Raw genomic sequence first — 13,914 nt, forward strand, 5'->3', positions numbered from 1 at the left:
ATAGAGACAAGATATTTTACGTGGAAACCCTGAAATGGGAAAAACCACAGAGCCCACAGACTCCGAATTGAATCACTATAGCGAGAGGAAATACACACAAGAATCTCAAGGCAACGACCTTGAGATCTTCTTCGTCTAATAGACGGTTACAGAGGACACACTCTCTATCTATCTATCTATCTATCTCTCTTTCACTCTCACAGTTACAAAGGCAACAACCTCACTATAACTTGTACAACAATAATGATCATCCTATGTGTGTCTAACTACATGCCCTAAGTATATTTATACTCATATACTTAAATAACTATTTACAAATATAGCCTTAATCGGTACATGTAGGCTATTTAAATATATAGCCCAATTGGATTTGGTCGATTGACCAAATCGATTATCGTTCGATTATCGTCATTCGCTTTTTCGGCCTCGGCCGAGTTAGCTATACATTCGATCCGGCCCCTGCTTTTCTTCCCATTCAGAGGGACTGGTTTTCCCAACAAATAATGTAAACAACTATTGAACCATTATGGTTGGCTCACTAATGGAAAAACTAGTTGGATGTAAAATGGAATCAAAGATAAGTGCATGGGCTAAAAAAATGATAAGAGTATCCAAGGAGAAAATTAGCCTTAGAGGTAAAGGTTTATATTGTTGCTTTGTAGAGTTCAAGAAAGCTTTTGTCACCCTTTGAGTATTAACAAAGGGGAATGGAAGAACTCGAGGTGCCAAGTGAATATATTCTGGCAATTTCCTGAATATATGAGAAGGTTACATGTTGTAGGCATATGAGAGATGCACTTTCAGATTTTTTCAATAACACTATTGGTGTGTGTTGTCCGCCAGAATTGTAACCGCCGGACATAATGCGTAAAATATGAAAAATGTATTAGAAGCGTTAAGGAAAGAGATGCAACGGCTCACGCAAGAAGCATGACCAATTGAATGCCTTGTATATATAAAGGGCAGAAATCCTCTGTAAGAGGTAGTGTGTAATTTTTGAGCGTGAGGTTTTTTCTAATAGAATCTTATCTTCTCTGATTTTCTGTGTTTGTGCAACCCGTGTTGTCTTGTGTAATCTTTGTGCTATTCGTAAGTGCGTCTCTATAAGCGTAGGGTAAGAGTCATCGTAGTATAAAATGAACCTTCACCCATAGATATGCATTATTACGCAACTAACGGATTACGGCTCACGCCTCGTCTGGCGTCATACCTTGCCACGCAATCACCTTGAGGTCTATCTCGAAGGACTGAAGATAGACAGTGTTCCATATCGGTAACACGTTTGGCACACCTGGTGATCTGTGATTTCTCGCAGATGAACAACAAGGGATGGATGTCTAGTTGTCGAAGACCCAGAGAACCGACCTGGCAAGACCGACCACTCACGAGGTCTATCACACGCCAGACAGAGGAGCGCGCAAAGCAAAAACCTTACCTCGACTTAGCTATTCCTTTCAGGACTACAAAGTCAACTCCACGCTCACAGAACACCACGACGTCAAGCAGTAAGTCCTGTCACCACAAGAGAACCGTGGTCTTCCCCTGCCCACCATAGCGTCTGGAATGGCCTTCTCCTATCCATGCTTCAACATAGCGTCTGGAATGGCTAATCACATGGCGCAGTGGCTTCCAGAGGCGGAACCGCACCAATCAAAGATTGCAGAGTTCGGACTAACTCTGGATGCTAGAGCGGTGTACTGGCACTCTCAGATGGACCTGGCAGCAATCACGACCTTCGATCAGCTGCAATCAACATTTTTGTGATTTTTCCATAAAAGGATACTGCAACGAGAGATTATTGGGCAATTTTACACCATCAAGCAATCACCAATAGAATCCATCACGGATTTTAGTCTACGATAGTAGTTTACACGAGCCCCAACAGATGAGGAAGCTAAGGAGACATTTTTGGCAGCCCTCCGACAACCTATCAAAACGACGTTGAACACGCATAGTGTGAAAGGGGAAATAGCCTATATGGTTATCGAGCGAGCATTACAGCTCAAATTGGAAGAAGAAGATGACGGATTTTCCATGTCGTCGTTACGCAAGGCGTTGCCTCAGGATGAGGAACACACTACTTCTGCCAGGCTATTCAATGCACGATCTGTCTCAACTCCGGGCATTCCACGGTGGAATGCAATATGCGAATTCATTGCCCAATTTGTCACTCAAAGGCACACACGGTCAAGCAGTGTGAATAGAATATGCTTAACAGACCTACACCCACAGTACGACGCGTAGAACCACAGCGGCCACTTCACCGAAATGATCAAGGGAGACAAGAGGAATGACCCTGATATACGGAACGAAATCCGTGCGAAGATCGTCACTACCGTAATGGCCGGAACAACTTATATTCCGATGAAGAGGAACTATAGGACGAAGAATATCGGGGCAACAACCGATATAATAAAGGGGGGCACCGTTATAACAATCGACGTTTTGCGACCAATCGCGGGGGATTCAATGGACCACGGCCACAGGGACATAATAGGCAATATAAGGACCAACGTCGGTATGACGAAAGTTCAGAATATGAGTGGCGCCAGGAGACACATCGTGAACCCCGACACCCACCACAGAATAACATGAGGCTTCACAAAATCAAGATGAACAAGCAATAGCCACGGAAACGGCTACACCGCCAGAGAGAGAGACAGGCAAGTCCAGTGTCCATTGTTTCGTATGCCAACAACCCGGACATTACGCAACTCAGTGTCCACTTCGCAAGGGCAAAGGACCCGCCGTAAATACGATTACAGTGGAAGTTCAGCAAGTGACAACACGATAACAAACCAAGAACGTAGAATGGGTTGTGCAAGAGGAGATACGCAAAGCGGCCCAAGCCTGGGTAGAAAAAGCTAACGCGGCAAATACGGAATGTATGAGGCAGGAATCCGCGAATAGCTTACTAAGGGGAGAAGATACCACATCACCGGATTCCATATGGCAGGCACTAGCGGACTGCAGGATAACGATGACCATGGAGAAGCTCCTCCGACTAGTTCCGCGATTCAGACAAGCAGTGGAGAAGCACTTGCGGACATTATGCCATCTCTAGACCAGAACGTACGAGCAGAGCCGAACATTCTGGACATCTTGGAGGATGAATAGAGGGATGGGTCCAACGTGCCATGGCATTGTCCCACAGGCGTGCCAGGTGTTGTCCGCTAGAATTGTAACCGTCAGACATAATGCGTAAAATATGAAAAATGTATTAGAAGCGTTAAGGAAAGAGATGTAACGGTTCACGCGAGAAGCGTGACCGGCTGAACGCCATGTATATATAAAGGGCAGAAATCCTCAGTAAGAGGTAGCGTGTAATTTTTGAGCGTGAGGTTTTTTCTAATAGAATCTTATCTTCTCTAATTTTCTATGTCTGTACAACCCGTGCTGTCTTGTGTAATCTCTGTGTTATTCGTAAGTGCGTCTTCGTAAGCATAGGGTAAGAGTCAGCGTAGTAGCGCACTCAGGTTCTCAGTCGTAGCCATGAACCTTCACCCATAAATACGCATTATTACGCAACTAACGGATTACGGCTCTCGCCTCGTGTGGCGCCATACCTTGCCACACAATCACCTTGAGGTCTATCTCGAAGGATTGAAGATAGATAGTGTTCCATATCAGTAACAGTGTGAAGCAAGGATGTCCATTCTCACCAACTCTATTTGGTCTATGCATTGATGAATTAGAAGAAATGATTGCCAACTTTGTAAAGGAAGAATTTGTGGAAGAAGTCACCATTGGGAATGTTATCATTATGATTTTGCTATATGCGGATGATGTAGTGCCTTTTGCAAATACTTTAGGAGATGCACAAAAGCTTATGAAGAGATTGGAAAAAATTTGCATGCATACTAAGTTAAGTCTCAATAGCTCTTAAACAAACATTATGCTTGTGAAGAGCCAAAGAAAAGATAAACCATGCATTATGTACAATATTAAGCCACTTGAATGTGTGGAAAGCTTCAAATTTTTGGGCCTTGAAGTTCCTTCAAATCATAGAGGGAATGCATGTGCTACAACCTGCTTAAAGGTGGGAAAGCGAGCATATCTTGCATTTGAGAACACATGCAATCATGGAGATATTAAGTGTTGGCTCCTCAAGAAATACCTTTTCACACTTTGGTGAAAATGATGCTTCTCTATGGGGTGGAAGTATGGGGTGGTAGCATCCCTAAATCTACTTGGAAAGAGTTTGAAAATGTCCAAAAACATTTTTTTATCAAGTTTCTACAAGTTAAGAAACAAACCTCATACGCCCTCCTCCTTGAGACGGGCTCACTTCCCATTGAGATCATGGCCATGGAAAGGTTTGTTGAATACATACTTAAGAATAAAAAAAGTCCCTCACATCGACTTCCTAGAATTGCATGGGAAGCAAGCAAAAAAATCCAAAAGACACATAAAAGCAAAATTTTGTGTTTTGGTTGGATACAAGATATGGAAAAACGGTTTGGTAGTTTGGATGCAACACCCTTGCTTCATAATGCATTACTAGATTCCTTTGTAATTAAGGCCTTTTTGCAACGCCAATGTATCATGACATGGGACAAATGTGGAGGCTCGCGCTTCACACATTATAGTACACATGTTGCACCTAACTACAAAACTATATTCTTCGCAAAACATGGTAATCATACACATCAATATATGTTAGAGCCCATCCCGTTATTTGCCATTCAAACCATTGCTTCCATGCAACTTAGCTCACATTAATTGCAATGTGAGACAGGGAGTTGGGGCACAAGTGATGAGAGTTGTCGACTATGCACACTTTGCCCTAAACAAGTTCAAGAGTCTAAGTATCACACTTTGACACAATGCTTTGCCTTTGAACATATTATTCGACCATGCTTTCCACACATCTTCAACCAGTGCAAAGTGGATTTGGATGTAAGGGTGTTGAAAGGTTCGTCTCATTGGAGGTCAAAAAGATAGATAGATAGATTCTATTATCATCGTTGGAGGTCAAATATGACCTATGAGACCACGTAATACATGTGCAAGTGAGTAGCAACTCTCGATGTTCAAGAACTTTACCAATAAATTTTGCAATCGAGAGTGCACATTGTGGTTGTGAGAGAAATTCACGCAAGGATTGGGTTTGATTGAAAATGTGTGGAAAGCATAGTCAAATATTATCAAAGACAAAGCATTGTGTCAAAGTGTGATACGTAAACCCTTGAACCTATTTAGGGCAAAGTATGCATAGTCGACCACTCTCATCACTTGTGCCCCAATGCCCTATCTCACATCACAATGCATGTGAGCTACATCGCATGGAAGGAATGGTTCAAATGGCAGACAACAGGATGGGCTCTAACGTGTATCGATGTGTATGGCTACCCCGTTCGGCGAACAATATGGTTTTGTAGTTAGGTGCAACATGTGTATTATATTATGTGGAGAGTGAGCCTCCACATTTTTCTATGTCATGATACATTAGCATTACAAAATGCCTCATTTATTGAGGAATCTAGTGATGCATCATGGAGCAAGTTTGTTCAATCCCATCTACCAAACCATTTTTCCATATATTGCATCCAACTGGAACACAAAGTTTTGTTTTTACACGTTTTTGAATATTTTTGCTTGCTTCCCATGCGATTCTAGGAAGTCGATGTGAGGTAGTTTTTTGAACCTTAACCATGTATTCAACTACCCTCTCCATGGTCATGATCTCAATAGGTAGTGATCTCATCTCAAGTAGGAGGAGAGTGTATTGTGTTTGTTTCTTAACTTGTAGAAACTTTGTAAAAAAATGTTTTTGGACATTTTCAAATTGCTTCCAAGTATATTTAGGAATGGTATCACTCCATACTTCCACCTTATAGGAAGCATTGGTGTCACCAAAGTGTCAAAAAGGTAATTCATCAGAGCTGGTTAAAAGGAGGAAAGAACGCGGGGTCAACTTATATGGCAACTAAGGAAGCTCATTGCAACAAGAGGATACTACAACAAAAGGTAGCTAATTGTTATTTGTCGGTGAGGCCTAATTGGAGACCAAGAAGCTTGGATCCTCATCAAAGCTTGACAATAACATTTTCATTACCTTCTTGTCAAACCCCTAAGTGGTCATTTTGATAAAACCATTGTAATCAAGGAAAATTTTGTGAACCCCAAAATATGTAGGCATTTTCTTGTATAATCATATGTTTCTTTGGACTTAATCTCGATTATATTGTATTAAACAAGTGTATTTAATGGTAACCTTGTGTTAACCACTTGCGGGCTACCGTGAGAGAGAGGGTGAAGACGATTCACGACACCAACCAAGTGAGCCCGGGATTTAGGGAGTATTTAGGGAAAATGATGTTCTCTTTTTTCATGGGTAAGGGAAGAGGAGGAAATTACATGTGAGTCAAATTAGTAACTAACTCAAATTTTGACCACAATGGTTTCACATTCTATTTTTCTTTTTCTCATATAATAATATGAAGAGGTATCTAGAATCGTCCAATTGAAAAAAAGTTTGATTCTTTTTTTCTTTTTTTCTTTTTTCCTTTTTTTCATATAATAATATGAAGGTGAAAAAAAGTCTATCATTGTGCCCAAAACCTTTATGCATGTATTTGAAAATTGAGGCACATTGCAAGAACTTGCCAAGAGAAGATCATAAGAGCAAATGGATCAAGAACATGTTCTAGGGTTTATGCCTTAATGTGATGTACTTTAATTGGTACATACTTCATCATTCAAGACATACATAATGAAAACATTTTTTGGCATGTGGTTTGTAACAAGTTCATGATTTGGTGCCACAAAATGTTTGTTAGTGAACATTGAATTGTATTCTAGGGTAAGTTTTCATTTCACTTTATGGGTTGCATATGTATCTCCTCACTTAGGAGCACATAAGCTATCATTCTCATTGTGCCATAACTTGATATTGTATCATGTTTTGGCTCTCTCCGTTCACCAACTTCATGGTTTCAACCAATTACACATACAAATAGCTATAAATTTCATGTAGGCTACTAAAGGATAGGCAATAATATTTTTCAAGTCAATTTATCTTATACATATGTTCTCTATTCATCATGTAGACTTGATGTGTATTTATATGTACATCTACAAATTTAACGAGATCAACATTTGCACTAAATCAAGATTCTTCATACATAAATGGATTATGCATTTTCAATGTTAACCATTTTGTAGTAATTGGAGGGGCCATGACCATCTGAAAGTTCAGGCCTATTGCTCCCATAAGCTTGACGTTTAGTCAAGGTTCAACATCTAGGAACTCATATAAAGCCAATAACTTGCCCAAATACCTAGTCAGTTTGCATACAAGGGGAGCTCTATGTCATGTGATTCTAATAAAGCAAATTATGTAGATACAACTTAGTGGATGACATGAGAAGTATTGTTCCATCATCCTAGAAAACATCTTCTAAGCATATCATTTACGAAATGCCTAACAATCAAGTTTTTTTTTTAACAATTCAATTTGGGGGGTGAACGTTCAATTCAGTTCTATTTTATTTTTAACAATTTAAAACCACATAAAAACATGACGGCTTTTTAATTTTTTGCATTTTTTTTTAACTTTTAAACTTTAAAAAAAATTTAAAAATTTTCAATTTTATTTTTCAAACAACCTCTACATTTTAAAGCCTAATTCTCACATTTTAGGAAAAACCTTTAAATTTTTGAATTTTGACCTACATTGAAAACCAAAACCAAACCACAAAACCATGGTTTTAGTGGTTTAATGGTTTAACAATTTGGATTTTTACCTAACAGTTCCATGGTTCTCATGAACCAAACCAAACCATTGCCAATTGTTAGAAATGCCTTCCATCCAAGCATTTGGTGCTATCATTTTGATAGTCCTACGTCAAAGGTGTCTTGACATGTCCATCACAGGTGGTATGGGGTAACAGGTCTAACTTCAAATTAAAGGTTTTACAAGCAATTACTATGTAGAGCTTTATACACTTCAATGCCTTTCCCCCTCCTTGGAACCAACTCAAAATTTACCAGTAAGGTGCCACAACCCAGAATCTCATGATGCAACGACAGATACATGTATTAACCAATCCAACCAATGGTTATATCAATGATTATATCCTAGAAACCACTTACCTTTGTAAGTAGGACAGAAAATTCCCCGTCTTCCTTACCAGGATAATTAATTATCTTCGAATGAAAGTTATTTGAGTGCAACATCAACCTTTCGAAGATAATCCATTAACCAAGTATCTTGTGTGGTGTTGAAAAATCCCAGTCAATAAATCTATTCTTGTGTGGTGTTGAATAATCCCAAGTATCTTGTGTGGTGTTGAAAAATCTATTCTTGCATGTTAGTGTGCTCCATCCCAATAGTTGATTGGGGATGTTTACAAATTATAATTATTGCCATTCATTACAATCAGAATTTGATTGAAAATATAGCCAATCTGGAGATTTTAGGAAAAACTAAACAAGCTCAGATCTGTGAGACCTATTCTTTTGTTTTGGTTTTGTTCTATCCACAAAGGTGACCCCTATCACCTCCAAAACATCCTATATACATGTTAACTAAGACAAACGTACATTATATTAATTCAGTTTCTTGTCTTTCCGACCCGTAAGAATACGAGAGATTTGCAATCCTCGGCTGAATGCTTGATTAAAGAGCAGCCGAGTTTGGAAATCCGAAATGAATGGAAACCAAGCCAATATAGCAACTGGTGCAAACAACAGCAAACCCATTAGAGCATCGTAGCCTCGAGCTAAAGCTTTCACAGAATCCCACATACCAAAACGCTTGACACCGCTTCTGCATGATTGAGCAATCTGCAAACCAAATAAAACCATATACCAGATAACTTGAATCTTGTAAATCCAATATTGAATAAGATTCTTTTACTCTAAAAAAGCAGTGGATACAACTGAATATCTGCTAAAACACAATTTTACAGCAGCATCTTAATATTGTGGGTTCAAGACTAAGGTGATGGGCCTAGAATCAACTTTTCCATTTGAGATTACTGCAACAGAGACTTCAAATTTTGATCATGCAACTCCAAATAATGTAATAGAGATTTTCTGATTAAGAATGGTTGCATCGTGCTAAAAGACGAGTTAAAATAAGACTTCATAATATGCATACTGTGGGTAGCCATTACCTGAAGAAGTGCCCAACCAGATGGGAGAAATGCAAGAGCACTAACAAAAAGATCAATAAAAGTGAGATTTCCGACCATAAAAAGGACAACTAGAATAGTCAGTAATGCTGTAAAAATTCCTCCTTTCAACAGCCTATACAAGAGTTGATTCTGAGCACCAAAAGTTTTACTCCCAACAGAAACTGCCTGTTGAACGACAAAATATACCCATCACCATTATGCATATTTAGCAGATATAAACAGGTTTTAGACAATATGCATATTGTAATCACCTTCAGCATTACGAGAGCAAAAACAACCACAAGCCATGATAATACATAGACCTGTAAAATCCAGAAATTTTGGAAACGTTTAGTATAGATTGATGTTATCACATTTAAACACATGGATATGACCCTAAACAGCTCTTACCTCAATGCCATTACTTGCACCAGAAATATGAAGGTGGTAAACTAATCCATATTGGTAAAGAAGAAACCTTCCGGCCAACAGAATCTCAATGGCCTGACCTCCAATGCCTGATCTCTGCAGATGCTCCTGCTCCATTTCCCACCAAGTCTCCCAACTTTTGTCTGCTAGCACACCAATTCCACCACGATTATTCACCCATTTACTCCAATCTTCCCAGTCATCCACTATCTTCTGCCACTCAAAACCAGATGGGTTGAGCAAGAATGGCGCAAAAAGCCATGTCCCAACTAGGAACCATAATGAGAAGGTGATCAAAACGTAAGGCACTGTCTTGTTTGCAGAAGATCCATAAGCATCATATATGATTAGCAGAATTAAAAGTTCAAGGCCCTTGGTGAAATGACTACGTGAATACAGTCGATAATTTTCTGCAAATTTGGCATGAAATACTACAAATGAGCGTTTGGACTGAGCATGTTTACTGGGTTTATACTTTGCCCCACCATGTAGCAGGGTTCGGCCATAAAAATGTACTCTCGTCCCCATCAAGAAAGTAAAAAACACTGAAGCAAGCTGAAGCTGCATAATAACAAATTCACTCAAGGCCTTTCGGAATCCTTCCTCCAAACCTATTTCCATAACCATGGGAAGGGAGACAAGAAATCCAATTTGCACAAGAGATTGTGATGCCATGGCCACTTGTAATGATTCATTCTCCTGAAGCCTTGCAGATTCAAGTTTTTTGTTTGATTCCAATCCGCTAAGGGCCAGATAAATTCGCCCATATAAAAATATATAGACTACCCAAGTAGCAATCTGCACAATCAAATCAAATCAAGTACTCTGTAAAGACAACATTGTTACTGCTTGGAAACTTTTGCATAGAAACAAACTGAGTAGCAAAGAGAAGCAAAAAGAACACACAAGTGCATTGACATAAGGGCCGATAGTGGTATAATAAACCGAACACATTCTGAAGAAATCAACCCCCTGACCAAGACGATAGATATCCCTGCTCATTGTCTGTTCCCCATTTCCAGTCGCAACCCTGGCTTCAGCTAGAGAAATTTGATTGAGACCCATATTTCGTCCCTTTCCCACTTGAATGTACTCGTGGTGAGATATGCTGCTCCTCCGAAGTACAGTGTTATATCCTGCACAACCATCGATTCAGAACCATGAACCAACTAAAAATATATCGTGTTTTCACAATGACTTGCTGTATACCTGAAAATATATGTTCACTTAAATTTATGATAGGGGAAGCCTTGCTTATTCCACCTCTACTGAGGTGAAAAAGCCTATCAAAGACATCTGAATGGCCATAATGGAAGCGAACCCTGTTTCAATAATCAAGATTTTGAACAATACAATCCATCAAACTATTAAATGCAGTCAAACAAAATATCGCACTGTATGTTACTTGAGAGTATTGGCCAAAACCCGCTGTCCAAGAGTAACAAAAGTAGTTTCCTGGCGTGACATAAATCCTGCTAAAGATGAAACACTGCATTGTGGCATGCTAAGTTAGATACAATTGCATTGTGAAGAGAACAAAAACCAAGTCTCAGGTTCTTACCTTCCACTGAAAATGTGTTCACTCATTCCAAGTATAGAAGGAGTTCCAATACCATTATCCATATGGAACTCTTCCAGCAAATTTCTCATCTTGAGAGCCTCTTCAAGATACGAATCCTGAGATATGGAAAAATGATTGTGGAAATCAATTATAACAGGAATATAAAAGTGATATAGCAGGTACTCTTCAAGACTTGCCTGATTCATGTCAACAGCCTGCAATGCATCACCTCGAGTAAAGATTATGGCATGATTCTGGTTCTCTGCTTTACCCTCTCCTAATATAGGTTCGCCAGGCAACTTGATTTTGTAAATAACCTATTCAGGATAAACAGCATAAATTAATTGAGGAATTGTGAAGAAATTTCTTGATGCAAGTTACAATTTCCCCTTTAAAATGCACCCAGAAAACAACATAATTCAATTGGGTAATCACAAACAGATTTATTGATAAATTTTGCAGTTTCACCTCTAAAATATGCAAGCACAAAAATAGCCAATTTTTGCATCAATTACAGGTGTCTTTTAGTTGGTTTGTAACAAGAGATATGTATACCTGATGACTATCGCTGTCCTTAACACCTTTTACAAGGATAGAATAATATTCCTTCTTTTTTCGTTCTTCTACCTCCTCCACATATGCCACTCTCAAACATGGATATCTGTTTTGTCACAGTAACAAATCAGCAAAACAACTTTATGTACACAGATTCTGGTTTTTATCAAATGATGCATATGCATGCCCTTTCATAAAAATTCAGGGAAATCATATGAATACAAATATACTTAGAACTTACTCTTTAAGTAAGCGCATAATATCATTAGCATGGGATTCTCCAGTACGTTTATGAAATTCATCTTCTTGGCAACTAACAACATAAGTCAACTTCATGTCAGCAATTGCTTGAATCCTCGTGTGAAGCCGGGCAAGTTCTTTATCATCTGATTTGGTGTCAAGAACAGCTTCATATCCTTCAAATATATCTAGGGCATGAAAAACCATATTCTACTTCAGTTTAAAAACAGAACAAGAAACAAAGAATCCAAAGAAAGTATATGACTAACCTTTTCTCCCAGCCATGTCAAAAAATGCATGGATCTCAAGTGCTTTTCGATAGTACATCATACCCCTCACTAGCAAAATAGGTGGGAAAATCATACATTGTCAATAAGGGCTTGCCCCAGAAAACATGATATTAGAAGTTGCAATTTGAAACTGCAAATTCTCAATTACAGAAACCTAAATTATATCGCACACTAATCAGTTTGTAGTGCAAATTTGTTCCTAAAGGTTTTTATTCTTTTAATTTTAATCGCAAGGTACAATATAAAATCATTCTAAGAGTACATGGATTATGTTTAGGATGTTTTGTGTGATGCTAGGATAGAAGGAGGTTTCCTGGTTCTACATTTACAGTGAACAAAACTTCTTGCTAAAACAACCAAATCTCATTATCATTTCTGAATCCTTAATCTCAGGGCACAGTAACTCTTTTAACAGGATTTGTAATAATCACAAACATCACGTAAGACATTAGATTTTTCTAAAAGCAGGTGTGAACATGAAAGAAAAGTTTTAATGTTTTAGTGTTCTCTGCTTTCGTGAATGTTTATTGTATCTTCTCATTTCATTTCAAGTTGAGAGAAAAACTGTGGACTCCATTGTGGTTTTCGCTCTGTTTTTCATGTTATGGATCCATATTTTGTAATTCGTTATAACAGTGCCAATAATATCTTAAAATAGGATGGGATGCAATGATAATAAAGATGGGGGTGAGGTATAAACGTTGACGAATCAAATAACCCCAAGTGGCACCATTGTACAAGTGATTGAATGTGTAAGCCTTTAGAGAATAGAAGTTTCTTGTTCCTTAACCCACCATGAAAACCTCCGCATAAATATTCACAGATCAGGGGAACTACTGCACAAACAACAGTATGCTCATAGACAGTCCTTCATTGATAAATGTTAGTTGGTTCCATACAGCTTTGTCATTGTTCTGTGTCACATAATATACTATTAGAGATGCAACCTTTCCACGACATATTCTCATAATTTGATACAAACTCAATTCTCTGCTTTATCTCAAAATTTATAGTTCGGTTAGCAAAATTATTAATCAGCAATATCATGTAGGCCAGGATTCATATATTTATACTTCCATATGCATGATTGCATGCAGTATATTGATATGCAATGATGTTTAGTTCTAAATCTCATGCTATGCTGGATACCTTTCCCTCACCTGTTCTTGTTAGTGTTTGTGCACGATACGAAGCCCATTTACAAACTTCACTAGCAATTTCTTCTGAAAGCCACACTGACTTCTCACCATCTGTATCTTTTATATCCATCCGTTTCAAGAAATTTTTCCATTCATCTGCTTACGAGTAATTAAAGCATTAGATGTGCCCAAAGATAGACTGAAAAATACTAGCACAAGAGTTGTATATGCATACCTGGATATATTTTCTTTAGATAGTATAAAACAGATATCCCATCATCATTCTCCAGCTCAAGAACTTTTTGCGTGAAAATTATATCCTCGCCGAAGTAAGGAGTCAATATACTGTGAATACATTAAGAAGTTTAAGTAAAATATATACGATATTACAAAGTTACATATAACACTTCTTCAAGTTCAACCTGAAAGATAGGACATCCTGGATCCTTGGAGGTTGTGGCATTTGCATAAAAAGAGAGTTTGTAAAAAAAGTTATACGCCGTCTAGCCTCCAGGTTGGAAGGAACATCAACAGAGGACTCAGTTAAAAGCAAGTGAAGTCGTTTGATCTGCAAGAAA

General features: G+C 38.5%; 1 protein-coding gene across 1 annotated transcript in view; it reads right to left on the reverse strand.

The window, feature by feature from the left end:
* Nucleotides 1-8,553: 8,553 nt before the first annotated feature.
* Nucleotides 8,554-13,914, reverse strand: part of LOC147864247 (callose synthase 3-like) — a 66,222-nt gene continuing 60,861 nt past the window's right edge. The window contains exons 28-42 of the mRNA XM_087320022.1: nucleotides 13,759-13,904; nucleotides 13,572-13,681; nucleotides 13,358-13,492; nucleotides 12,177-12,245; nucleotides 11,909-12,095; nucleotides 11,668-11,773; nucleotides 11,310-11,429; nucleotides 11,113-11,228; nucleotides 10,957-11,040; nucleotides 10,761-10,873; nucleotides 10,458-10,687; nucleotides 9,534-10,349; nucleotides 9,395-9,445; nucleotides 9,123-9,308; nucleotides 8,554-8,790 (exon numbers count right to left, since the gene is read on the reverse strand). Of these exons, the coding sequence (XP_087176148.1) occupies nucleotides 8,554-8,790; nucleotides 9,123-9,308; nucleotides 9,395-9,445; nucleotides 9,534-10,349; nucleotides 10,458-10,687; nucleotides 10,761-10,873; nucleotides 10,957-11,040; nucleotides 11,113-11,228; nucleotides 11,310-11,429; nucleotides 11,668-11,773; nucleotides 11,909-12,095; nucleotides 12,177-12,245; nucleotides 13,358-13,492; nucleotides 13,572-13,681; nucleotides 13,759-13,904 (2,706 nt within the window). The remainder of the gene's footprint in view (nucleotides 8,791-9,122; nucleotides 9,309-9,394; nucleotides 9,446-9,533; nucleotides 10,350-10,457; nucleotides 10,688-10,760; nucleotides 10,874-10,956; nucleotides 11,041-11,112; nucleotides 11,229-11,309; nucleotides 11,430-11,667; nucleotides 11,774-11,908; nucleotides 12,096-12,176; nucleotides 12,246-13,357; nucleotides 13,493-13,571; nucleotides 13,682-13,758; nucleotides 13,905-13,914) is intronic.

Source organism: Azolla caroliniana, unplaced genomic scaffold (genome assembly GCF_043228905.1).
Source record: "Azolla caroliniana isolate FFs.n. ecotype wild unplaced genomic scaffold, voAzoCaro1.0.p SCAF_5, whole genome shotgun sequence".
NCBI lineage: Eukaryota > Viridiplantae > Streptophyta > Polypodiopsida > Salviniales > Salviniaceae > Azolla > Azolla caroliniana.